The 23,998-nt window shown below is 38.6% G+C and overlaps 2 protein-coding genes across 9 annotated transcripts in view; one reads left to right on the top strand and one right to left on the bottom strand.

Annotated features, from left to right (window-relative positions):
* The first annotated feature begins 1,649 nt into the window (after window positions 1-1,649).
* Window positions 1,650-23,742, top strand: GLRX2 (glutaredoxin 2). Of its 8 annotated transcripts, none has more exons than XM_043486325.1 (6): window positions 1,650-1,838; window positions 3,302-3,365; window positions 8,719-8,895; window positions 10,132-10,243; window positions 19,658-19,842; window positions 20,704-20,879. In XM_043486325.1, the coding sequence occupies exons 1-5, from the start codon at window positions 1,738-1,740 to the stop codon at window positions 19,813-19,815; spliced, it is 612 nt and encodes a 203-aa protein (XP_043342260.1). In that variant the 5' UTR covers window positions 1,650-1,737; the 3' UTR covers window positions 19,816-19,842; window positions 20,704-20,879. The 8 variants fall into 8 exon arrangements, 7 of the variants coding, with proteins under 7 accessions (XP_043342260.1, XP_043342265.1, XP_043342266.1 ...); XR_006272754.1 differs by having other exon boundaries at window positions 1,653-1,838; window positions 10,132-10,267; XM_043486326.1 differs by lacking the exon at window positions 1,650-1,838 and adding an exon at window positions 2,282-2,368.
* The window catches only part of RO60 (Ro60, Y RNA binding protein), a 29,898-nt gene continuing 18,336 nt past the window's right edge, over window positions 12,437-23,998 (bottom strand). The window contains exons 6-9 of the mRNA XM_043486322.1: window positions 22,056-22,172; window positions 21,152-21,265; window positions 20,686-20,832; window positions 12,437-18,996 (exon numbers count right to left, since the gene is read on the bottom strand). Of these exons, the coding sequence (XP_043342257.1) occupies window positions 18,844-18,996; window positions 20,686-20,832; window positions 21,152-21,265; window positions 22,056-22,172 (531 nt within the window). The 3' untranslated portion in view covers window positions 12,437-18,843. The remainder of the gene's footprint in view (window positions 18,997-20,685; window positions 20,833-21,151; window positions 21,266-22,055; window positions 22,173-23,998) is intronic.

The following is a 23,998-nucleotide window of genomic DNA, read 5'->3' as shown; positions in this document are numbered from 1 at the left end:
ACTCCCTTTAAAAAAAATCTGTCCAGATAGTTTTGTCCTTAATCTAGGCCATCTATACTATATTAAAATCAAATTGTGACATAATTGTTTCACCTCACAATACACAGTTTGAGACAATAAGGTAAAATTCTGCATCAAAACAAAAAAGTCATAGTAAATTTCCTGAATAGCTAGCTGTCTTTGATTACACACACACACACACACAATATGCCGCGACTTTGTAGCTACATATCTTTATTTTTAAAGTTAATTTTGGATTTATAAAGAAGCACCTTTACACCTTTTGGGATATTTGATTTTGCAATAAATCTTCATCCTTTTATGAAGTGATGAAACATGGTCCACTTGAAAGTAGGAAAAGAACTATTAGAAATAGAAGTTCTCATTCTGAAACTTGGTAGCATGAATCTTAAATTTAGCTAACTGAGAAAGAACCATTAAAAAAAGGTCTGGATTGTTCTAACAATTTCCTAGAATTTTAGACACACTATTTGACCTTTGACCTTAAATAGATTTCAATGTCAGTAAATAAAGGACGACACGCCTCTTTTTTACCTAGCTATGCACAAAGGGCTATTATTACCGTGACTCAATGACACAATGCTGTCATTAACAGCTCTCAAAGCCAGAGTGAACACTCGTCGGTTAAGTTTTATTTTCTAATTTTATGTTCAAAATACAATTTTGTTTTCTTTGGAATGCGCGTTCTACATTGGATCACTTTCTTCTAAAATCCCTGATTTATATGAGTTCTCAATCAACGGCCTAATTTTGAGATGACATCTTTAGGCTCTGATTTCATCAACACAAAGACCAGTCCGACAGGAAGTTGCGCTGACGCTACCATCCTATTTAAACATCCCAGGCATTTTGACTCCGCGTCGGACACTCATTGTTTTTGTTTTCCGTTTCGTCAGAAGGTTGGCCACAGTGTCCAGGCAGTGCCTGCACGTGTCTGTAAGCCTTTATGAGCGTTCTCGATCCGAAAAAGCACAGGGGCGGGACCTGGATGAACCCTGGACACCAGCAGGTGAGGCATCAGCCGAGACTCCGACCGAGGCCCCCTAGTGGGCGGGACTCGCCGAGACCCAGCGCTCGGGCTGCCTGGAGGAGAAAGACCCCGGGGCAGAGTAGAAGAGACCGGCGCCTCAAGGGCAGCCCGGAGGGGGCGTGACCGGCTAGAGGGGGCCGGGCCGGCGGGCGGAGGCGGGCTCTTCGGGGGCAAGGCAGAGGCGGGGCCGGAAGACAGAGGCGGGGCCGGGAAGAAGGGGACGGAACAGGGTGAGGAGGCGGGATCGGCGGGTAGAGGCGGGGCAGGGTAAAGGGGCAGGGCCACGGGCGGGGCGGGGCCGGAAGACAGAGGCGGGGCTGGGAAGAAGGGGGCGGAACCAAGTGAAGAGGAGGGATTCGAGGGCGGAGGAGGGGCCGATGGGCGGGGCGGGGCCACGGGTGGGGCGGGGCCGGCGTGTGGAGGCGGGGCCGCGGGTGGAGGAAGTGCCAGAGGGCGGGGCGGGGCTGGCGGAGTAAAGCCAGCCCGGCGGGGCGGGGCCGCGGTTGGAGGAGGGGCATCCCTGGGGGGCGGGGCCACGGGCGGGGAGGGGCGTGGCGGGTTGGTGTGGGGGCGGGGCCGCTGGCGGAGGCGTGGGCAGCCGGGTGGGGCGGAGCCGGCGGGCGGGGTCGGGATCTCCTGGGCCGAGGTTGCTGGCTGGTCTGCTCGCTGAGGCCCCGCGTAAGACCATGTACTGGCGCCGCGCAGCGCTGGTGGGGACTCGGCTCGTCCGGGTCAGGAGCAGCTCAGCGGGCCGGCTGGAGGGGCCAGCGGTAATTTCGGGCTCCGGGTAAGCGGCTCTGCGAGCAGCACGGGCTGAGCGTGGCTGTGCGGCCTCGCGGGGGTCTGGACCTAGCGGTGGGCTGGGGCGGCTTCTTCCCGGGCGCCCGGTGCACCCCGAGTCGATCGAGCCGCTGAGGCGCCTCGGAGGGCGGGAGGCCGGGAAGGGACCGGGAGAGAAGGAGCCTTAAGCGCTCTTGGCGATTTCGGGACCACGTGATCTTCAGATTGCACAAGCCTAAATCTTGCTGGCTTGAACCTCCCGTCCTCCTCGGTTACTAGATAAAATACAAGATGCCCTAATAAATTGGTATTTCAGATAAACAGCGAATAATTGTTTGGTTTAAGTATATTCCAGATATTGCACGAAACATACGTAGGCTAAGCAGTTATTCGCTGTTTATCTGAAATTCTAATTTAACGGAGCGATCTGCATATCATTTGCTAAATCTGGCTCCTGAGGCAGGAAGTGGAAGTGGCGCTTTCTACCAAATGGCCAGGTCTTCGAGATAGGACTGTGTCGCCTCTGGCTCCAGCGAGGTCAGTGAACACCCGCGGCCCGCAGGCCTGCGTTGCGAGACCGCCTCCTCTCTGCCGGCCTCACTCCCGCGCGGCCGTTCGGGACTGTCCTACCAGCTCGCCTGTCTGTACACCCATCCCTCTGTCTGGGACGTTATTCCTAACTCCTCGATCTGTTAACTTCTGCCAGTTTTGCAAGACTCGAGGAGCCCCTGATTAACCTCTGCTAAACTAGAAACCCCCTCCAGAAGGTGCCAATCACATAGTGTAACTATTTGACAAGTCTTGGAGGTTCAGTGGTGTTTTTACAGTGATAATATCCCTGCGGCATTTCAGCCCTTTGCCTGCTTAGCACATAGTAGGTGTTCCATAAACGTGGCATGGCTAGTGGCTACTTCATTAATGGAGAAGAGAAACGTGTATTGAACAACTTACTTTCTTGCCTGGAATTGGAGAAAAGTGCCTTCCAGCAGCTTTCTCTTTTCTTTGGCAGAGAAGGTGATGTTTCAGAATACACCTTCCACCTCCTCTTTGTATGTAAGGAAATATGGTCTTAGGAAAGTTCTACTAGAATTCCTGCTTCCAGAGTAGATGCAAATGGTAGGTGGTTTGGGAATGCTAATTAAGTGTTGGAACTGAGATGAAAAGGATGTATTCTCTTAGTTGATAAGACAAATAGATGGATGTATTGTTCCAGCAAAGCTCCTACTTAGGTCCACGCCTTCATCCCTTAACCTCCATTTTCTTTCCTGAAAGCTAGATAGGAAAGGATGCAGGCCTTTGTTATATTAGTAAACAAATACTTTGACAATGCTATTTTGTACTGATAGCAAGTAAAACTTTTCTCTTTCATATGTTTGGATATATATTTGCATATTGGGTTTCTCTGAATGGATCTCATCTGATATATTGTCCTTAATGTTTAACTTCACTGCTCTTTAAAATTCATTTTAGGATGGGGAACAGCACATCGTCATCTTTGGGAAACGCAGCAACTGCTCCCGTGAATCAGATCCAAGTGAGTGATGGGGGACATGTAGGAAAAAACTTTCCTTGGTGGAAATAGAATTGTCTTACATATTTAACATGCTTATCCAAACTTGACATAGTCTAATAACTTAATTACTAAGTTAATGTATTTTTAAATCTGCTGTCAAAATCATGCATGTTATAAAGAAATTCTGGATCATTTTCTTAGAATTTATGTGATTTATTCTTTTTCTGGCCGTGCCAAATTGCTTGTGGAATTTTAGTTCCCCGATCTGGGATTGAACGTGTGCCCTCTGCACTGGAAGCACAGAATCCTAACCACTGAACTGCCAGGGAAGTCCCTATGAGGTTTATTCTTCATGGTGCCTTCGCTCCTCTAAGTTGGGTCTATGAGGTTGACTGCTTTTTCCGTCTCACCCACTTCAGGTCTCCTGTTGTTACCAGTCAGGGTGCCTTAGCCAGGCATAGTGTTCGTTTCTGCCCTGGGAAGCTGTTTTTCTAAAACACAGAATCTAGTTTGCAGTAGTTATTGTAGGACTGATCCTCTCAAGGATACTGCGCTGCTGTGTTCTCTTGTCTTTCTCTTGCTTGAACTGCAAAGCCCAGTTAAGTCTGCCTCAGAAAATTCCTCTTGTATGTGTTTTTCTACCCTTGTAGCCTACAGGACATATGTATTTCTCTGTTCCTCACCACCAGACACCACTACACACAAACATTTCTGCCTTTGGTTTACTTGACTACAAAAGTATTCAATCACAGCTGCTGAATATACCAGTAACGTTGGAGACCTGTAGTGAGGGATTGCTTCTTTTAAAATAAGAATAGGAAACCATGAGGAACTTCCCTGGCAGTTATGTGGTTAAGATTCCATGCTTCCACTGCAGGGGGGCACAGGTTCAATCTCTGGTCATGGAACTAACACCTCGCAATTTGGCCAAAACCAAACAAATGAAAAGAATATGAAACCATTTAGCAAGGACAGGGTTGAGAAAAGGTGAGAAGGAAGGTTGAAGACACTGTGACACTGTCATCCTGAGTTTCTGCTCAGTTTGGAACTTCTCAGTTCAGTTCAGTTGTGTCTGACTCTTTGCGACCCCATGGACTGCAGCACGCCAACCTCCCTGTCCATCACCAACTCCCAGAGTTTACTCAAACTCATGTCCATTGAGTCAGTGATGCCATCCAACCATCTCATTCTCTGTCATCCCCTTCTCCCTTTCCCAGCCTTCAATCTTTCCCAGAATCAGGGTCTTTTCAAATGAATCACTTCTTCTAATCAGCTGGCCAAAGTAGTGGAGTTTCAGCTTCAGCATCAGTCCTTCCAATGAATATTCAGGACTGATTTCCTTTAAGATGGACTGGTTGGATCTCCTTGCAGGCGAAGGGACTCTCAAGAGTCTTCTCCAGCACCACAGTTCAAAAGCATCAATTCTTTGGCACTCAGCTTTCTTTATAGTCCAACTCTCACGTCCATACATGACCACTGGAAAAACCATAGCCTTGACTAGATGGACCTTTGTTGGCAAAGTAATGTCTCTGCTTTTTAATATGCTGTCTAGGTTGGTCATAACTTTTCTTCCAAGGAGTAAGCATCTTTTAATTTCATGACTGCAGTCACCATCTGCAGTGATTTTGCAGCCAAGGTCTCACACTATTTCCACTGTTTCCGCATCTATTTGCCATGAAATGATGAGACCAGATGCCATGATCTTAGTTTTCTGAATGTTGAGTTTAAAACCAGCTTTTTCACTCTCCTCTTTCACGTTCATCAAGAGGATCTTTAGTTCTTCTTCACTTTCTGCTATAAGGGTGGTGTTATCTGCATATCTGAGGTTATTGATATTTCTCCTGGCAATCTTGATTCCGGCTTGTGCTTCATCCAGCCCAGCATTTCTCATGATGTACTCTGCATATAAGTTAAATAAGCAGGGTGACAATATACAGCCTTGACGTGCTCCTCTCCCAATTTGGAACCAGTCTGTTGGTCCATGTCCAGTTCTAACTGTTCCTTCTTGACCTGCATACAGATTTCTCAAGAGGCAGGTCAGGTGGTCTGATATTCCTATCTCTTTCAGAATTTTCCAGTTTGTTGTGACCCACACAGCCAAAGGCTTTGGTGGAGTCAATAAAGCACAAGTTGATGTTTTTCTGGAACTCTTTGCTTTTTCTACGATCCAACAGATGTTGGTAATTTGATCTCTGGTTCCTCTGCCTTTTCTAAATCCAGCTTGAACATCTGGAAGTTCACAGTTCACATACTGTTAAAGCCTGGCTTGGAGAATTTTGAGCATTACTTTGCTAGCATGAGAGATGAGTGCAGTTGTGTGGTAGTTTGAGCATTCTTTGGCATTGCCTTTCTTTGGGATTTGAATGACAAGTGACCTTTTCCAGTCCTGTGGCCACTGCTGAGTTTTCCAAATTTGCTAGCATATTGAGTGCAGCACTTTCACAGCATCATCTTATAGGATTTGAAATAGCTCAACTGGAATTCCATCACATCCACTAGCTTTGTTCTTAGTGATGCTTCCTAAGGCCCACTTGACTTCGCATTCCAGGATGTCTGGCTCTAGGTGGGTCATCACACCATCGTGGTAATCTGGGTCATGAAGATCTTTTTTGTATAGTTCTGTGTGTTTTTGCCACCTCTTCTTAATATTTTCTGCTTCTGTTAGGTCCATACCATTTCTGTTCTTTATTGTGCCCATCTTTGCATGAAATGTTCCCTTGGTATCTCTTAATTTTCTTGAAGAGATCTCTAGTCTTTCCCATTCTATTGTTTTCCTCTATTTCTTTGCATTGATCACCGAGGAATCTCTACGTCACTGTTTGTCAGGGCTTCCCTGGTGGCTCAGATGGTAAAGAATCTGCCTATGCTGCAGGAGACCTAGGTTCAATTCCTGGGTCAGGAAGATCCTTTGGAGAAGGGAATGACCACCCGCTCCAGTATTCTTGCCTGGAGAATCCCATGGACAGTGGAGCCTGGCAGGCTACAGTCCATGGGGTCTCAAAGAATCACATGCAGCTGAACGACTTTCACTTTACTGTGTGTCAGCCACCAGGGTGCTCCTCTCTAATTTATGGTCTCATAAATTAGCACAGTGAAGAAGGAGCACTGAGGCAGACAGTGAGGAAGGAGCACTGGCTTTGGTTTGGGGACAGGGTGGGTGGAATCCCACCCAGTGGTGTGAACTCCTCAACCTCAGTTTTCTCATCTGTAAAATGGATTCAGTAGTACATCTCTGGCCTGCCTAGCTCTCCCTGAGATAGACTTCTGTAGTAAATATTGAGAGTGAGCAGAAGAGAAAGCATGAAAATAGATTTGCAGACACCTAGACTCTTGAGAGTCCCTTGGACAGCTAGGCGATCCAACCAGTCAGTCCTAAAGGAAATGAACCCTGAATATGCATTGGAAGGGCTAATGCTGAAGCTGAAGCTCCAATACTTTGACCACCTGATGTGAAGAGCTGACTCATTAGAAAAGACCCTGATGCTGGGAAAGATTGAGGGCAGGAGAGAAGGGGATGACAGAGGATGAGATGGTTGGATGGCATCACCAACTCAATGGATATAAGTTTGAGCCAATTCCAGGAGATAGTGGGCTGCAGTCCATGGGGTCGAAAGAGTTGAACGTGACTTAGTGATTGAAGAACTGAACAAAGACACTGACTTAGAATCCTTCTGACCCCCTAGGGCGGATGTAACTTCTGAACCACTTTGTCCTACTCCCTGATTTTTGAGTTTCACCTTGAAGGTGCTGCTTATGACTTGCACTAGGACAACCTAGCACTGGGTGCTAGATCTGTCCATTCAGAAATTCCCGAAGGACCTGGGCATTGATACACACAAAGCTCAACAAACTTCACCCGTGAAGTTGTGACACAGATGTACAGCGAAGCCTCGGGGTCTTTTTGATAAAGGCAGGCAGGATAGCTTTCAGGGCTAATATAGCTTCCAGGCTGATGTTAGAATTGTCGGGAATGTTTTTCAGAAATAGTTTCTGACCTCTGCCTCAAACCCACTGAGTCAGCATCTCTGGAAGTAGCTTTTCTAGGAACAATGAATGCTGGGGAATATCTTATCAAAACAGTGATGACAGTTGTTTTTTACTATAAAGATGCACAAGGAAGGAGTGGAAGTTGAAGGGAAAAACTATTGTTTATACCTGGATCCTTGAAAGCCCTACATTTTGAAGAGATAGCATACATCATTGGGGCTTCAGGTGTCACTAGTGGAAAGGAACCTGCTTGCCAGTGCAGGAAATATAAGAGACATGGGTTTGTTCCCTGGGTCAGGAAGATCTCCTGGAGAAGGGCATGGCAACCCACTCTAGTATCCCACAGACAGAGCAGCCTGGCAGGTTTGCAAAGAGTCAGATGTGACTGAAGGAACTCAGCATGCATGTGTACATTATTTCTCACCATTTAACATTAAGGAAGTGGGTTGATCATTTTGAAAAATAAAAAAAGACCAAATCACCATGCTATACACCTAAAACTAATATAATAGTGTAAGTCAGTTATATTTCAATGTTTAAAAAAAAAAGCAAAGAAGGGAACTCCCTGGTGGTCCAGTGGTTAGGACTTCAGGCTTCCACTGCCAGGGACATGGGTTTGATCCTCGTTGGGCAGCTAAGACCCCATAAGCTGTGTGGAGCAGACAAAATAAAAACAGAAAGAATGGTTAAGATGGTTAAAAAAAAAATTTAAAAAGACAGTTAGGTAAGGAGTTAATTCCTGAACACCTTCTGAATATTTGAGAAGTATTCAAATACTTAAATACTTCAAATACTTAAGTACCTGGGCTGTGGACTCAGACTTGCACGGGTTCAAATCCCAGCTCACCCACTTACGAGCTGAGGACTCGGGGTAAGTTATTTACCCCCCTCTGTGCCACAGTTTCCTCATGTATGAAGTAGAGGCGATGATAAAGACCTATCTCAGGATTGTAGTGAGGTTTAAGTGAACTAGTGAAGGTAAAGTGTTGAGGATTGTGTTGGCACACAGAAGTGTCTGCTATCTATGAATTGGCTGTGATTATTTGTGTTATTACTCTGTGCCAACACTTTCTACCCATAACATCCCTTTCCCCTAATAATGTTCCTTTGTCCTCAATCTACAGATGAGAATTAGATGATGTTGGCTGATTACTCTGTGCCAACACTTTCTACCCATAACATCCCTTTCCCCTAATAATGTTCCTTTGTCCTCGGTCTACAGATGAGAATTAGATGATGTTGGCTGAGTCTGAGCCCTGAATAGTGAGGCTCCAAAATCTGTACCCTTCCTTCTATATCATGTATCTGCTGTATCATGATTCCTTTCTGAGAGGTAATGTCTAGAATTAAAATGATTTTGTTTTGTTTTGTTTTGACTTTACTTCAGGAGACCATTTCTAATAATTGTGTGGTGATTTTCTCCAAAACATCCTGTTCTTACTGTACGATGGCAAAAAAACTTTTCCATGACATGAATGTTAACTATAAAGTGGTGGAATTGGACATGCTTGAATACGGAAGTCAGTTTCAAGATGCGCTTCACAAAATGACTGGTGAAAGAACTGTGAGTCCAGCCCCTGGGGTGCTTTGCCCCAAAGTGGGTGGTGAGCTGGGTCACCTCGGGCCTGTGTCCTTGTGTTGGGAAAAGTGAGCCAGACGTACTCTGAGACTCTGAATTGATAAACGGCAGATTTGGGAACAGACTCATAGACCAGGAAACAATGAGTTCTATTTTTTTTTTAATGTTTACTGTGGTGTTTGTGAGTAAGTGTGTGAAATGGGTGGGGTAATGGTGTTGGCATGAGTAGTGGTCTATAAATGGTTGACAAACTCCTGGGACTTTTCCAAGATGAAAGTATTCTTCTTTCCTCACTTTAACAGTGCAGATCAAGGGTCCTTCATTTTCTGTACTAATAAGAGTGCTTTCGGGCTCCATGTTTTTAGATTCTTGAAATCTGAGGATATTCCCATAATATGCATTATGGAAAAAAAAGAGGAAATTCCATGGTTGTCCAGTGGTCAGGACTCTTGAGCTTCCACTGCAGGGGGCTTGATCCCTGGCCAGGCAGAATTAAGATCCTGCATGCTGCATGGTGTGGCAAAAAAGAAAAAAAAACAAACCCCAAAGGAACAAAAAGGAAAAATAATGTTGCCATTTTCCTTCCTGTTTATATGTGCCGGTTAAGGAGTTGATAATGTACTCTTCCCCTTTAGTAAACAATGGTAAGAAAGAACCACTTAAATATTATTAATCATTAGAGATTGCTGATTGCTTTATTTTGCCTTTTATATGCTAAAGCAATGAGGAGAAAGGGGTTGAGTCAGTTTGTCCTGGGTTTAAATCCCAGTTCTGTCACTTACTTTGTGATCTTGGGCAAGTTCCTGTGCCTCCTTTGCCTCCAAAATAAGACTAAAAAATAGTACCTACCTGAAAGGTTGTTGTTTAGACGCTAAGTCTGACTTCTTTATGAGCCCATGGGCTGTAGCCCGCAAGGCTCCTCTGTCCACGGGATTTTCCCAGGCAAGAATACTGGAGTGGGTTGCCATTTCCTTCTCCAGGGGACTTTCCCAACCCAGGAATTCAACCTGTCTCCTGCATTGGCAGATGGATTCTTTACCACTGAGCTAACCAGGGAAGCCCCATCAGAAGGGTTGGAAAGTTTAAATAGGTTATTATCAAAGAGCTTTATATGGGCTTTGCCCATAAAAGCACCCACAGTGTAGCATGTATTAGGATCCTATGAATGGCTTTATACTTCTGACACCCAGGGTGACATCTAAACTTTCGTTTACCCAACAGGTACCACGAATATTTGTCAATGGAACTTTTATTGGAGGTGCAACTGACACTCATAGGCTTCACAAAGAAGGGAAATTGCTTCCACTAGTTCACCAGTGTCATTTAAAAAAAAGTAAGAGGGAAGAACTTTAGTGATGTAAGTGCATACAACTCTGCTAGTAATATGTCACTATATATTTAAAATGATGTTGCCTGATAATGCCTTTTAAATATTTGAAGGTGTTTTAAATACATGAATTATCTTCATGAAAAGGTTGTAAAAATAATGAACAATAAATCACTGTGGAAACATCTTATTTGCCAATTCTTCAGTAAAAAAAGATATTTAAAACTGAAGGAGCAGATAATAGGTGACAACCTGGACAGACAGGCATCTGAAGTGAGTGCTTCAAGGGACAGTCCTGTGGGACTAAGCAGCTGCCCAGGTGACATGCCAGTCCCAGATGACTAAGAACTGTAGTCTGACTGACTATGCAGGGACTTGTTACCAAGCGGAGGATTAACAGGAAGACGTTTGGGTCGGGGGACGTAAGTTTTCAGTGGAAAAAAGCATAATTGTTCCTGGGAATGAGGGTTTCAACATAAATTTTGGGGAGACACATTCAGTCTGTAACACCATAAATTACAGCTGGATTAAAGTCTTAATATAAATCTAATGCAAAACTAGGTTTTGGCAGTTGTACTTTCTTTCCAGAATCATAGGTTAGGAAGAAAATGGTAACCTGTTTAAGAAAAAGTATGATCTTTCTTTTGGTCTTTGATTCTTAATGTTAAGATCTGAAACACAAACTGCTTAATATTTTAAAAAAACAGGCTTTTCCCACTCACTTTTACCACTAAACAACTTAGACATGAATTGCCAAAGTATTTAATTGGGAAGCTGAAAAGCTGCTGGGAAAAAAGGGATTTTTTAAATATATTTGAGTTTCATTATTTACTAATAGTAAAAAAAAATACTGTTTGAACAATGTTTTTTTAAAGGCAAGTTTCCTAATTAAGGTTTAAAATAAAGTTTAGTTTTGCTTATCTGTGAGGAAATATTTACAGTTGACTCCTGAATAAGGCAGGGATTGGGGCTCCGAATACCACCTTGAAAATCCAAGTGTAATTTAGAATCAGTCCTCTGTACCCTCAGATTCATCCCGCTACAGACTGTAGTATTTATTACTGAAAAAAACCCACACAGTTCAAACCCACGTTCCAAGGGTAAACTGTACTTTGTGATCTTCCTTTCTCCATACAGCTGTTCACTGCCGTCTTTAAATGGAGAACTCTAATATCGAATGAATGTTTATAAAGTTTGGTGGGTATATTCATATGTAGTTTGTTCTCTTCAATTCCTATGGCTCAGATCTTAGCACTTTTAATATGAAAGTTTGATGGGAATTTAGGGAAAAGAAATCTCTGTAAATTGGCACTTAAAATATTTTTATTTGCATAGTTGAGTTTTGGTGTTACCTTTTCCCAAAGGCAACTTTTATTTTCTATTTTTTAAAATTTTGTAATTGAAGTATTGTTGCTTTTCAGTGTTGTGTTAGTTTCAGGTGCAAAGCAACGTGATTCAGTTACAGATTATATACCTATTTTATATATGTGTGTGTGTATATATGTGTATTCTTTTTCAGATTCTTTTCCCTTATGGGTTATTTCATAGTATTTACTAGTTCCCTGTGCTATACAGTAGGTCTTTGTTAGTCACCTGTTTTACATATAGTAGTGTGTATATGTTAATCCCAAATTCCCAAGTTATCCTTTCCTTCCTCCCAAAGGCAACTTTGAATAATTTTTTTCCCACAAAAGAATCCTTTTTAAACTCTTTAAAAATATGTATTTTTATTAAATCTAGTTTTGATTCTATAATTAATACCCATTGGAAAAGAATCCTCAAGCACATATTTTAAATAAACATTGAGGCATTTCAAGACCAGCATTAATGATCAAATCTTAATTTCATTTTATTCAACTATTATAAGATTGAGTATTCAAATACTGTAAGATTATAAAATATAAGGCCAAGAGCCTTACATCTTTTAAGCCATGCATGCTAAGTCACTTCAGTCATGTCCCACTCTGTGGCCCTATGAATTGCAGCCCGCCAGGCTTCTCTGTCCATGGAATTCTCCAGGCAAGAATACTGGAGTGGGTTGCCGTGCCCTCCTCCAGGGGCTCTTCCATCGAACCTGCGTCTCTTATGTCTAACCTGCACTGACAGGTGGGTTCTTTACCACTAGTGCCACCTGGAAGCTTCTTACAAGGCACATAGTAACCTTAAAATTCTTCTTTCAAGAAACAAAAAGACAAATACTTGATGTGCATAGAGTTTATTTGGTACCTCTATCAAATTCTACAATAATACAAGTGACCAGAAACAGTTCACATTGTGCCCACCTGCACTCGATGTCTAGAATGATTTATCCAGTATGTGTTTTGCAGGGCTCGACAGGAGAGTCCAGACTTCACAGTATTGGTGGAAACTATTTTGTCATGAAACAAATTTCATACATTAGTGTTTCATCCATCTTTCTATCAGAAAACAGCAGAATTACATTGTTAGATGTGTTATTTACAGTGATAACTTGGAAGACTCAACAGAGTATCAGTGAGTTTATCACCAGATCTAGGAAAACCCTGCCCCTCCTTTCAGGGTCCTTTTTCTTTGAAATGGAATGTGTTATAAATCAGACTTTATATACTTTAAAGCACCAGCTTGACAATTTAAAGTTTTCTCTCATTTTTATAAAATATTCCTGCTTTAAAAGGCAAAGTGAATGTAAAAATGTGAATGTAATTAAACATCACTGGCCTTGATACTTCTTATTGCAACTGTTTTACAACTGTATTCACTTTTGGAATGAATTGCTGGTAGGCTTGAAAGAAAATATTTGCCTTTTGTCTTGAAAAATTCCCTTAAAAAATTAATCATTTTTGGAACTGTACAATTTTATTTTTCACTCAGAGTGTTTAAATATGCAACTTGGTCCTTGGAGATCATGTTACATAGAGTCCAGCTTCTTGGATAATTTGTTATATAAAACAATAAAAAACCTTAAACTAATACAAGGTATTACTGATGTTAACAGTCATGTATGTATAACACATCAGTGTCCTAGATTATCCTGTTAATGGGTGCTTAAACAACTAATGTACAATCAGATTTTAACACTTGTTAAATTTCCATTCTTTATGTAAAAAGAGAAAGCTGTAAAAGAACCTTCAAGTTCTATACTTCAGAAATACTGACACTATTAAGGCATTACTTAATGAACAGACCCTAAGCAAAGTATGTATGCCTGTGTTGGAGAGCTAGTCATATTTTAAGGCAGTCAGAAGGTTCATTTTTTTCACTTTAAGGCTCTTATATACTTCAGTTTTATTCTATGCGGGCATTAGTCTGTATAATTTAAATACTGAGTGGTCAAATATGGAAATCAAAGCCTTTATATAAAGAAAATGAGATTTTATAACTAGATCATAACAGTTCTTCCCCAACCAATTTTTTTAAAGCTGATTTCATATATCTCATCCCTTAGGAGAATTTCTTCATTATCAGAAGCTGACAATAAAAGGAGGAAAATATAATTCAGACGCATTACAAGTTATGTCTACTCAAACCATACCAAATTACATGCAGTCCATCTTTAGTAGTGCAACAAAAATATTTTTTCTTGGTTATTATTCATTAATTATATAATATCTTTGATTTGGCCGTGTGTGGATTCTAAACAGTTTGCATTGCAAATAAAGCTTAATAAGTAATTTAAACAGAGGTTTTGATACAATGATTGTATTGATATAATGTTCCATCAATTATGTGGTAATGATACATAAAATAGCAAGGCTTTAACCCCATTTACTACCCTTAACAATCCAAATGTTCATCAAGTGAAACGTATCTAACTTACTATTTCTTTTTTCATGTAGAGATTCTGATAGCTTCTAAAAGCAGAAAAATTTAAATATATTTGAAAATGAAATATTTTCACTTCTGTTCATAAAATTACTATAACATGGCGGTACTAATTTTAGTATATGTGCTGCCGAAGCGAGCACAACATGGCAGTACTAAGTTAAATAGAAGCAAATGGAAAAATTTTCTTAGGCTCAGAAATACCTTTTATATGTTTTCATTGTATTTAGAAAATTAACTCTCATTGAAAATAATCACATTAATTTCAGTCATAGAATTCTGCAACATATCTCCTAAATTTATGTTTCTTTTTACCAATTTCCTATATAATTTGGTATTTTCAGAGTTTAGGAAAATGTGTCATTTATTATAATTTCTATTCAAACAGTAAGTTTAACCATATTATTAGTTTTTTTTTAATTATTAGTTTTCTACATGAAAAATACTACCATAGGATTAATTTTTAAATTAACGTCATAATAATTTTTCAGAAGTAAATAAAATACCAAGTAAAAAAATGTCCAATGTGGATACAAAACCTTTTATACTACAAGCCATGTATATACAAGCATCGTCAAGTACTTGGTAGACCAAAGATTTTGTGGGTAGTCTTTATAATTATGGAAATATGAGCACTGAGGTGTGCTACTTTCTGAGAGTCTTCAGTTATTTATTTTTCAAAGAGTGCTTTTTCTAAGAGCCAGGTACACCTGTAATTGCAAACAAAGGCTGAATAACTAACCCTACTCAAAAGGCCACAGAATTTCTGCATACAGCTTATATAAAAGGTATACAAGTTAACTTGATTGGGAAGAATTTATCAATTTGATTATTGTTCCAGGAGACCTGCCTGTTATTAATTTGAAAAAAAATGTGACCTTAACTCTATGTGGAACAAAAAGCAATCTGCAAAAGATGGGTCCCAAACCTAAATACAGGTGACTTTCTTGTCATTCACTTTATTACTCAGGTAGAGCAGGAGTAGAAAAACAAAAGACCAAAATGTCAGAACAAAGAAAGGAATTTTAAAAGGAAAAGAAGATATAGAAGTAATCTTTCAACAAATAAGGGACTAGGGGGCAGGTATATGGGATATACTAGATTAAATGCGTACAGTAAGTTCACCTAATTAATTAGTCCAACTCACCTTTTTCCCTAATTATCCCTTGTGCATGTGTCCATTGCAGCTATCTGACATTTCTCTAGAGGGGTTATCGCCTTAACAAATCTCCCATGTCTGTGGTAGACAAGACTAGAATTTTTCATTTTTGATTACTTACTGTAAGGGCCTTATTGAGAAATGTGTGGGTACCTTTAAGTCAAATTAAAATAAGTCCAATAAGTGATCACAATCATTTTCCTTTATAGTTTAGACATAGCTTTACTGTGCTTCTAAAGACATTTCTCACTTAACTATCAGATCCTCACATTTATTCAGAAATCCTGTCTTAAATTTTCCAAATAACTTTAAATTGTTTTGCAGAAAAAAAGCCTGATTAACTGATATTCTATCATTTATAGATTTACCTATTATTTAAAAGGTTAAGCAAATGTTTGTAAGACCATCTTCTTAGAGTATGAGTTTGTTTTTTAATGGGATCTTAGACTTGGAATATATTACTTCTTTCTCTTACCAGAGAATGATGACATTTCCCATTCAGAACAGGAGTGTTTAAAAAAATTACTCACCTAATGAGCTGTTTTTCTAAAACATTTTATCTTTCAAAACATATACCCTATTAAAAGTTTTAATTTTAAAGAAGTTCTAATTTGTATTGCAAGCCCTCTTCCCAATTTTGACTTTCATACAGATATAAATTCATTGATTCTTCTATGACCCAATGATCAGATATGTTGTTTTTTAAGGATAGCACAATTGAATCACACAGGTTAAACTGGTTGTCTCCAGTCACACAGTAAGTTAGAGTGAAAGAGGCTCCAGGGAGATGATGGTACATCCCGTTCATTGAGCATTTTCCTCACCAATATTCCCATAAGGTGATCACTAAACTAAACAATACAAGACAGTGTTCCTAAGTGGAATTTCCTAGAAATTTCAACTAACAAGGAAAGGGTAGGATTATAAGATTAGTTTTTGTTTTTACTAATTACAACTATATCCTGAAAATATTTACCTATTTTCTGGGACATAAAGTTTATTTTTCTTAGGGTTGTTTTTTTAAAAGCAACATTTTCCTAATCAGCGGTAATGCTAAAAGTAATTCAGAAAATAAAACTTCTTTATTACTTGAGAATATTTTATTCATAATGAGGTAAAAGTTTTTATTTTTTCTATATGACTATGTTATATAGCAACACAGGTTATTAAGATATTAATTGTGCTTGAGGGTCACTATGAACTACAAAAGTATACATGTTCACAATTTCTCTGTTTTTCTACTCCTAAAGCAATCATGTATATACATTAATTATTTCCTAATACCTAAAAAGATAAAAGTTTTGAATAATTCTATTTTATCCCTTACTCTTGTAAGTAAATGTCCTCCCATTTTGTGGGGAAATGAACACTGGGATGAGAATGAGGAGGCCGTTTCTCGATCTAGGGCTCCAATGTCACACTCTCTTGGACCTCAGGTTCCTAGCCTAAGTCAAAGAATTACCTTTTACGTTTCTAAGGTTATTTCCAGCTCTAAAGCTCCATGATTTGAAAATAAAGCTACCTTGTGTGGTGGTCTTTAGTTTTCTTTCTCAAATCTTAACATTTAATAGACTTTTCTATGTGACTTCAAAAAGGTCACAGCTAATGTTACTTCTCTGATGGATTTATTAATATTAGTTCCTGAATAGTCTGTCTAAAAACAATATAGAAACAGTATTTAACCAAAGGAAATAAGCGTTTATATTATATTCTACTTAATATTTCTATTAGGAATAAAAAGTTAGATCATGTTATAATTTTTAATTTAAGACGACCTTGGGTTTATGTAATGAATTCAAGTACAATTACATGATTCTATTAGGTTCTTTAAACTTTAAATTCAATCTGAGCATAATATTTTAATGTATTGAAAGTAGCTACCATTTCAAATCTAATGCCTGAAGGAGGGTAAAAAAACCAAAGATACCAGAAGCGATGTATTTTTGGGGTGTTGGGTAGTGATGCCACTAGCTTTGTTGACCAGTATCTCAGGTAAATCACAATATTTACAAATTGCTACCAGTTGCCTTGAAGGAATGGCTACATATCAGATAAACCCAATATAAATATGTCAAATAAGTTTGAAAGGGACATTTTCTTGTCACTCCCAGAGCCCAAATTTCTCATGAAACAGAAAACATACAGATTCTAACATTACTTAATCCTTCTGCCCCCAACCTAAAATCTCTAACCCTCAAGCACACACACGTGTGTGATTTACACTTACTGTTTGACTTTTCATAGTGAGAAGGCTTTAAAAATCCCCAGTAAATCTTTAAATACATTTAAAGAACAATACATAAAAACTAGGTTTTATGTGCACATTATCTTAGATAACCATGATATAATTATGAGCAAATATATTGGCATTTCAACAGCTTAAAGCTCCCCACACAGAAGGGGTATTTGCTCAAGGAAATAATGCACTTTATAATGAATAGGAAGTTTAATACACACAAATAAGAAAAATTTAATTTCCTATAGACTGGTTAGTGGTAATATGCCACTCAAAAATTGCCTTTCAAACCTGAAAGACCTAGCTTGCTTATTTTTTTACACTATCAAAAAAGAATATTTTGCCACAAATGAATAGTAGGCAAAGAGAGGAGGATGCCAACATGTTTACAATTAGAAATATCTAAAACCCATTTATACTTGGCTAAAAAAAGTAATTAAAATTAAAACAATATTTTAAAGTAAGGTAAAATATTTTAAATTAAGGTATAACCAGATTATGGTTATAGTTGAGATTTTATTTGTCATATTTTTCAGATTATGAGTAGGGGAAAAATGCTTGAAACATCTTATGTTCTCACAAGATGAAACATGTAAAAAGTGTCCCTACACATGGCTATGTTGGTATAAGCCACAGGAAACCATCAAGTCATGCCCCTCACAGCAATAAACAAACAAAAATAAACCAAAATAGACTTCCTCAGCTGACACAAACTTTAGTTTCTCTTCTCAAAGGTTTCCATTATGTTTCTGGTTAATGGTAAACAATCCTGTACGTGTTAAGTTAACCCTCAGAAACAGAGCATCTTTTTCAGTGACTGAGAATGCTGCTATCTATGCGACTGGAGAAAACTGTTAAAGCAATTTGTAAAACTCATAAGCATATGTCTTGGTGGTTGTTTTATCCCCTTGGTATAAAGATTTTCAAGGAGTTTTATAATCAATCACAGTACATGGTCCAGTGCATTTCAGATTATTTGGACATTATCAAAGCTGTCCTTTACCAATGAAAACATTTAAGAAAACTTAAAGGCATTTCTCAAACAAATGACATGATATAGGACTACTTACACTTTTGGCTCTCACTTCTTTTAAGTACAAATGTGATCATTCACCAAAGCAGAACTGTTTGACTATTTTACAGTGTCTCAACAAGAAGTTCTCTGTTAGGCAGAGGGGGCTACAGTGTATTCTGAAGCTATTTCCCAAAAGCTAGTTTAGTAGAAAGAACTTTGGGCTCATCTTATTGTTCCTTCCTTTTTTTTTTTGGTAAGGTAACCTTTCCATTATGCACATACTGTACCATTGTCTGACTTCTTTCAGTGGATTAAGATTAGCTGGGAAGTAGCTGTGTGTTTCTAGCGAGATCACTGATGGCAGTGGACCTCTTAGATTGCGCTGGTGCTTATGGTTAAATCATATCTAATGTGAAACTTCGAATCACATCCAGAGCTCCAGTATCAAAGCCACACATGTCCAGCATGCCTCTGTCATCTGGGTCTGCAATGGTAAAGCCACTTGATGTCATTCCACAAACAATCAATTTAGCTGGAATATCCATATTCTGTAGGAAAAGATCAAAGACATTTTAAAAATAGTATGTTAATAAGCAAAAGCAAATAATCTCCAAAATTAAAACATTTTAAATTCTATCATAGCTCTTCATTACAAAGCCAATTTGTTTTTCCTCCATAAAATCTGTCAGTCTTCTAGGGCCAGAAGACTTCAGAAGAATAGAATGTGATCTTTAGAAGTATAGACGATTAAACATGTGAACAACCTGCCTGAAATTCCTGCTTCTCTGCTGGATGTTATTACTCATTTTATGGACACAAAATACATTCCTGAGCAGCACAGGGACTCTGTACTCATGAAACCTGTCAGAATATTCAGAGACATCAGACATTTTTACCAGCACATCATACACTGGGGCAGTATGTATGGGTACACATAAGGAAACGGTTCCTGGGGTTATCAATTTTTGTTCTATGGCTTTGCTATGTATGACATATATAAATGTTGTAACTATAATGTCAATGTAATAACTTGTTTTCTGCAACTGTGATTTAAGGCTAGAACACTTGAGTTTTTGAGAAAGACTAACAATCACTGAGTGTGCACTATGTCAGATACCATGAGCTCTTTAGACAACTGATCTAATGTTAACTGTTATAGCGAGGGCTTCCCTGGTGGCTCTGTGGTAAAGAATCCGTCTGCCAATGCAGGTGACAAGGGTTCAATCCCTCGGTGGGGAAGATCCTCTGGAGAAGGAAATGGCAACCCACTCCAGTATTCTTGCCTTGAAAATCCCACGGACAGAGGAGTCTGGATGACTATAGTCCGAGGAATCACAAGAGTAGGACATGACTTAGCAACTAAATAATAATAATTGTTATAACAACCCTAGAAGGTAAGTAGTACTTTTAACCAACATGGTACATACCACAGCAGTGATACACTATCAAGACATGTATCAGTTAAATAATTCACTTGGATCTACAGCTAGTATAAAGAGAAAGATCCAGGACTCAGAACCCAGGCTTCTTGACTCTGAGTTCCATTCTCTCACTTGTTCTCTTAAGCACACACGAGAATCCCCAGAAAGGGTTATTAACACACAGTCCCATCCCGAGTTCCTGACTCAGCAGGTCTCCCAGGGTCTCTAGGAACATGCGTTTCTAACAAGGTCCAGGCAGGAAACCACACTCTGAGAACCACCGCTCTTCATCAAGTTCTGGTTCTACTTCCAGTCACACCTGCCACAATTCAAGTGCTCCACATTCTCACCTGACTAGTAGATTCCATACCAGATAGTGCAGATACAGAATAATTAATTCCCTCATTTCAGAAAGTTCAACTGCAGAGCACTGACTGGAACTCAGAAATACTCATAACACTTAAAACACACATTATATTATAGCTTTGCTTTACGTTTATGCAGTTGTTAGCAAAACTCAGAAATGATGTTGAATCATTAAAAAATTTATTGGTTAAATTTAAAAAAATTTTGATTGTTCCTGAAAATACTGTTTGCAAAGGATATTAAAATGTGTACATCTGGAACTGGTTGAAATAAATTATATATGTGTACTCAGTACTTCCTCATTTCAAGTACTGTTGAGTCCAGAACTGGTGTCGCATTCCTTTTACAAAGGTACACAGCTACCTTCAGTATCGTTTAAAAATATATATATTGACTGTTTTAGAACTGAATCTTGTTTGGGGTGAGAAAGAATATTAGAATTTGCTTTACCTTTCGATATTCCCTCAGAGCGGTAGCAGGATGGACACTTCCAGCAAAGGTCTCATTATCAGTGAATACGATGAAGACATCGGCAGCTGTATTTGTCTTTTGAGCCCAGATCATCGGAAGAGAGCAATCAGTTTCACCTGCTGGGATCTAACTCAGAATAAAAACATGGTTAAGAATAAAAGAAAATGCTCTCATTTCCATACTGAGATGTCTTAAATAATTAAATACTTAAAAATACTATTTTACAAAAAAAAAAAAAAAATACTATTTTACACGTTATCATCTTGTTTAGCACCAATGTATATGCCTTCTGAAAGCTTGTAAATATATTTTTTATTTTGTGCTCGTAAAAAAAACTGAGATGTAACACAATGTATTCTCATATATTGATTAATATCAGGCATGACATCAATACAAAATTATTATAAAATACATGTTAAGTAAACTACATGAAATAGTTTCTTACCTGACTCATAGCCAGTAAAACTTGTTGTAAGGTCATATCTGTAGTCACTGGACATGGTACCATTTCATCTGAAAAAGCAACTATAGAAGAATCTTTCTCTGTTCGTGTGACAACCTGAAAAAATCAATAGAAGGAATTTTTAGTACATTTAGGGGAAACAAATACAGTCTCTTGAAGTTCATCTTTAAAAGAAAGTATGATGATTTATTTCTGAACTTACTGCATTTGAAAACTATAGTAGACTATAGTAAACTAAAGCAGCAGTATAGCTTTCAAAGCACTTTCACAAACTCTTACAAAGAAACTGGTTGTAACAACAATCCTTTGAAGCAAATAGACTATATATTATTATTCTTATTTTATTAAATAGGCAATAAAGCCACAGAAGAGAAGCTAAGAAACTCGCTGACGGTTACTCACTATTGAGTCAGGCTAGAACCGAAGTCTCCTGTCTGTTATTATTAGTCCCTGATCTTTTAACATCTATATTCATTAATAATTTCTCTAAGCATTATCTATTTCTTTAAAAATACCAGTAACATTTAATCTGTTAATGTAAAATTAAAAGTTCTACTCTGATTTTTCTTTAGACATGCTTTTTCAATATACCTACAATATCGTATATACCTAAGTATTAAAGTATATGTAAGAATGTTTTTGTTGTTCACGCGCTAAGTTGTATTTGACTCTTCGCAACCCCATGGACTGCAGCCCGCCAGGGTCCATGGGATTTCCCAGGCAAGAATACTGGAATATATAAGTATACTCAAGTACATATACAATACTTAAAGCTTTGCTTAAAACAAGTGAAAATATAATTTTTGATCATATCTAACTTTATAGTTTTGCGCCAGGTAAATATTTTCAGTATGGCAAAATCCTAAATTGCCTTAGGAGTTCTCACCATGCACATTGCTGCAGCTACTGTGCTTGCATTGAGTACACTACCCAAAACTCTTTGGTCCATAGAAGCACTGACATCGATTGCCAGTAAGAAACGCTTTCCAGTTGGCTCGACTGTCTAAAGAGAAGACAAAACAATCATTAAAAGCAGTCACAGAAACTGTAAATAAATTAAATTTCTAACATATCATATTTCCTTACTTTTCACTTAAAAGACTAAGATAAAAAGCTTGATTTTTGATTTACCAATTGACAAATACTTAGGAATGCTTAGCTTTAACTAGAGGTAAAACAATGAAAATAAGATGGCCTATTTAGTAACTTAAAGAAGTTACAATCTTTCTTTTTTTTTTTTAACTTTTCCTCATGAAGTAAATTGGGAATTTCTAGCACGGAATTTTTTTTGTAGTAAAATATAAACAACATAAAATTTACTTTCTAATCATTTTTAAGTGTATGATTCAGCAGCATTAAATACATTCACAATGTTTTATATATATATCTTTGTATGTATATAACCACTATTACTATTTCCAGAACTTTTTCATCATCCCAACAGAAACTCTGTACCCACTGACAATAACTCCTCATTCTTATCCACCTCTAGCCCTAGGCAACTTCTGTTTTACTTTCTACATCTATGAATTTGTGTATTCTGGAAACCTCATGAGTGTAACCATAGTATACTTATCCTTTCCTGTCTGGCTTTTTTTCACCTAGCATAATGTTTTCAAGGTTCATCGCTGCTGTAGCATCTTTCAAGTTCTACTACTTTGTAAGGCTGAATACTCCATTATATGCATATATCATATTTCATTTGTCCATTCACCTCCTGATGAATACTCAGGTTGTTCCCACCTTTTGGCTGCTGTGAATAATGCTTCTATCAACATCTGGGTATAGGTACCTGGGTATAAGTATATGATTTCCGGTTTTCAATTCTTTTGGGTATATACATAGGAGGTGGTATTTTTGGATGGCCAGAGCCATCCAACTAGGTGTGAAGTGGCATCTCACTGTGGTTTTGATTTGCATTTGCCTGATGACTAAAGTTGAGCATCTTTGCATGTGCTTAACTGGCCATCTGTTTACCTTCCTTGGAGAAATGTCTGTTCAAGTACTCTGCCCATATCTTGAATTGGGTTATTTGTATTTTTACTGTTGAGTTGTAGGAGTTTTATATATATACACATATATACACACACACACACATATGTATATAAATATATATATACACATGTGTGTGTGTGTGTATTCTGGATGTTAAACCCCTGTAAAATAGATGATCTGCAAATATTTCCTCCTTCTCTGCAGGTATCTTTTCACTCTGTTGACAGTGTCCTTTGATGCACAGAAGATTTGAGTTTTGATGAAGTCAAAATTTATCTACTTTTCCTTTTCTTGTCTGTGCTTTTGGTATCACATCTAAGAATCTACTACCAAACCCAGGGTCATGAGCTTTTTTTTTTTTAATGAGCTTTTATAATATGTCTTATTCTAACAGCTGTGTAGTTTTAAGTCTTATCTACAGGTCACTTTGAGTTAATTTTTATATGTGGTGTAAAGTAACGGTCCAGCTTCACTCTTTTGCATGTGGATATCCAGTCTCCCCAGCACTATTTGTTAAAGACTACATCTTCTCTTCATTGAACTGTCTTGACACTCTATTAAAAAATCAATTGACCATCCATGTGTGAGTTTAATTCTGGGTTCCCTGCTCTATTCTGTTGGTGTACATGTCGTGTTTATGCCAGTACTACACTGTTTTGATTACTGTAGCTTTGTAGTAACTTTTGAAATCCTAAATTTGGAAGTTTGGGTCTTCCAACTTTGTTTTTTTTTTTTTTCAACATAGGTTTGCCGATTTGGGGTCCTTTGAGAGTCCATATAAATTTTAGGGTGGGGATTTCTGTTTCGGCTAAACATGCCACAGGGATCGCACTG

This window comes from Cervus canadensis, chromosome 13 (assembly GCF_019320065.1).
Source record: "Cervus canadensis isolate Bull #8, Minnesota chromosome 13, ASM1932006v1, whole genome shotgun sequence".
Taxonomy (NCBI): Eukaryota; Metazoa; Chordata; class Mammalia; order Artiodactyla; family Cervidae; genus Cervus; species Cervus canadensis.
This window is presented reverse-complemented; position numbering and strand designations above follow the sequence as displayed.

Coding starts and splice junctions, on each gene's coding strand:
- GLRX2 (XM_043486325.1), top strand. CDS start 1,738: ATGTACTGGCGCCGCGCAGCGCTGGTGGGGACTCGGCTCGTCCGGGTC. Junction 1,839..3,301: donor GCGGTAATTTCGGGCTCCGG/GTAAGCGGCTCT, acceptor AATTCATTTTAG/GATGGGGAACAGCACATCGT. Junction 10,244..19,657: donor CCAGTGTCATTTAAAAAAAA/GTAAGAGGGAAG, acceptor CTGCCAATGCAG/GTGACAAGGGTTCAATCCCT.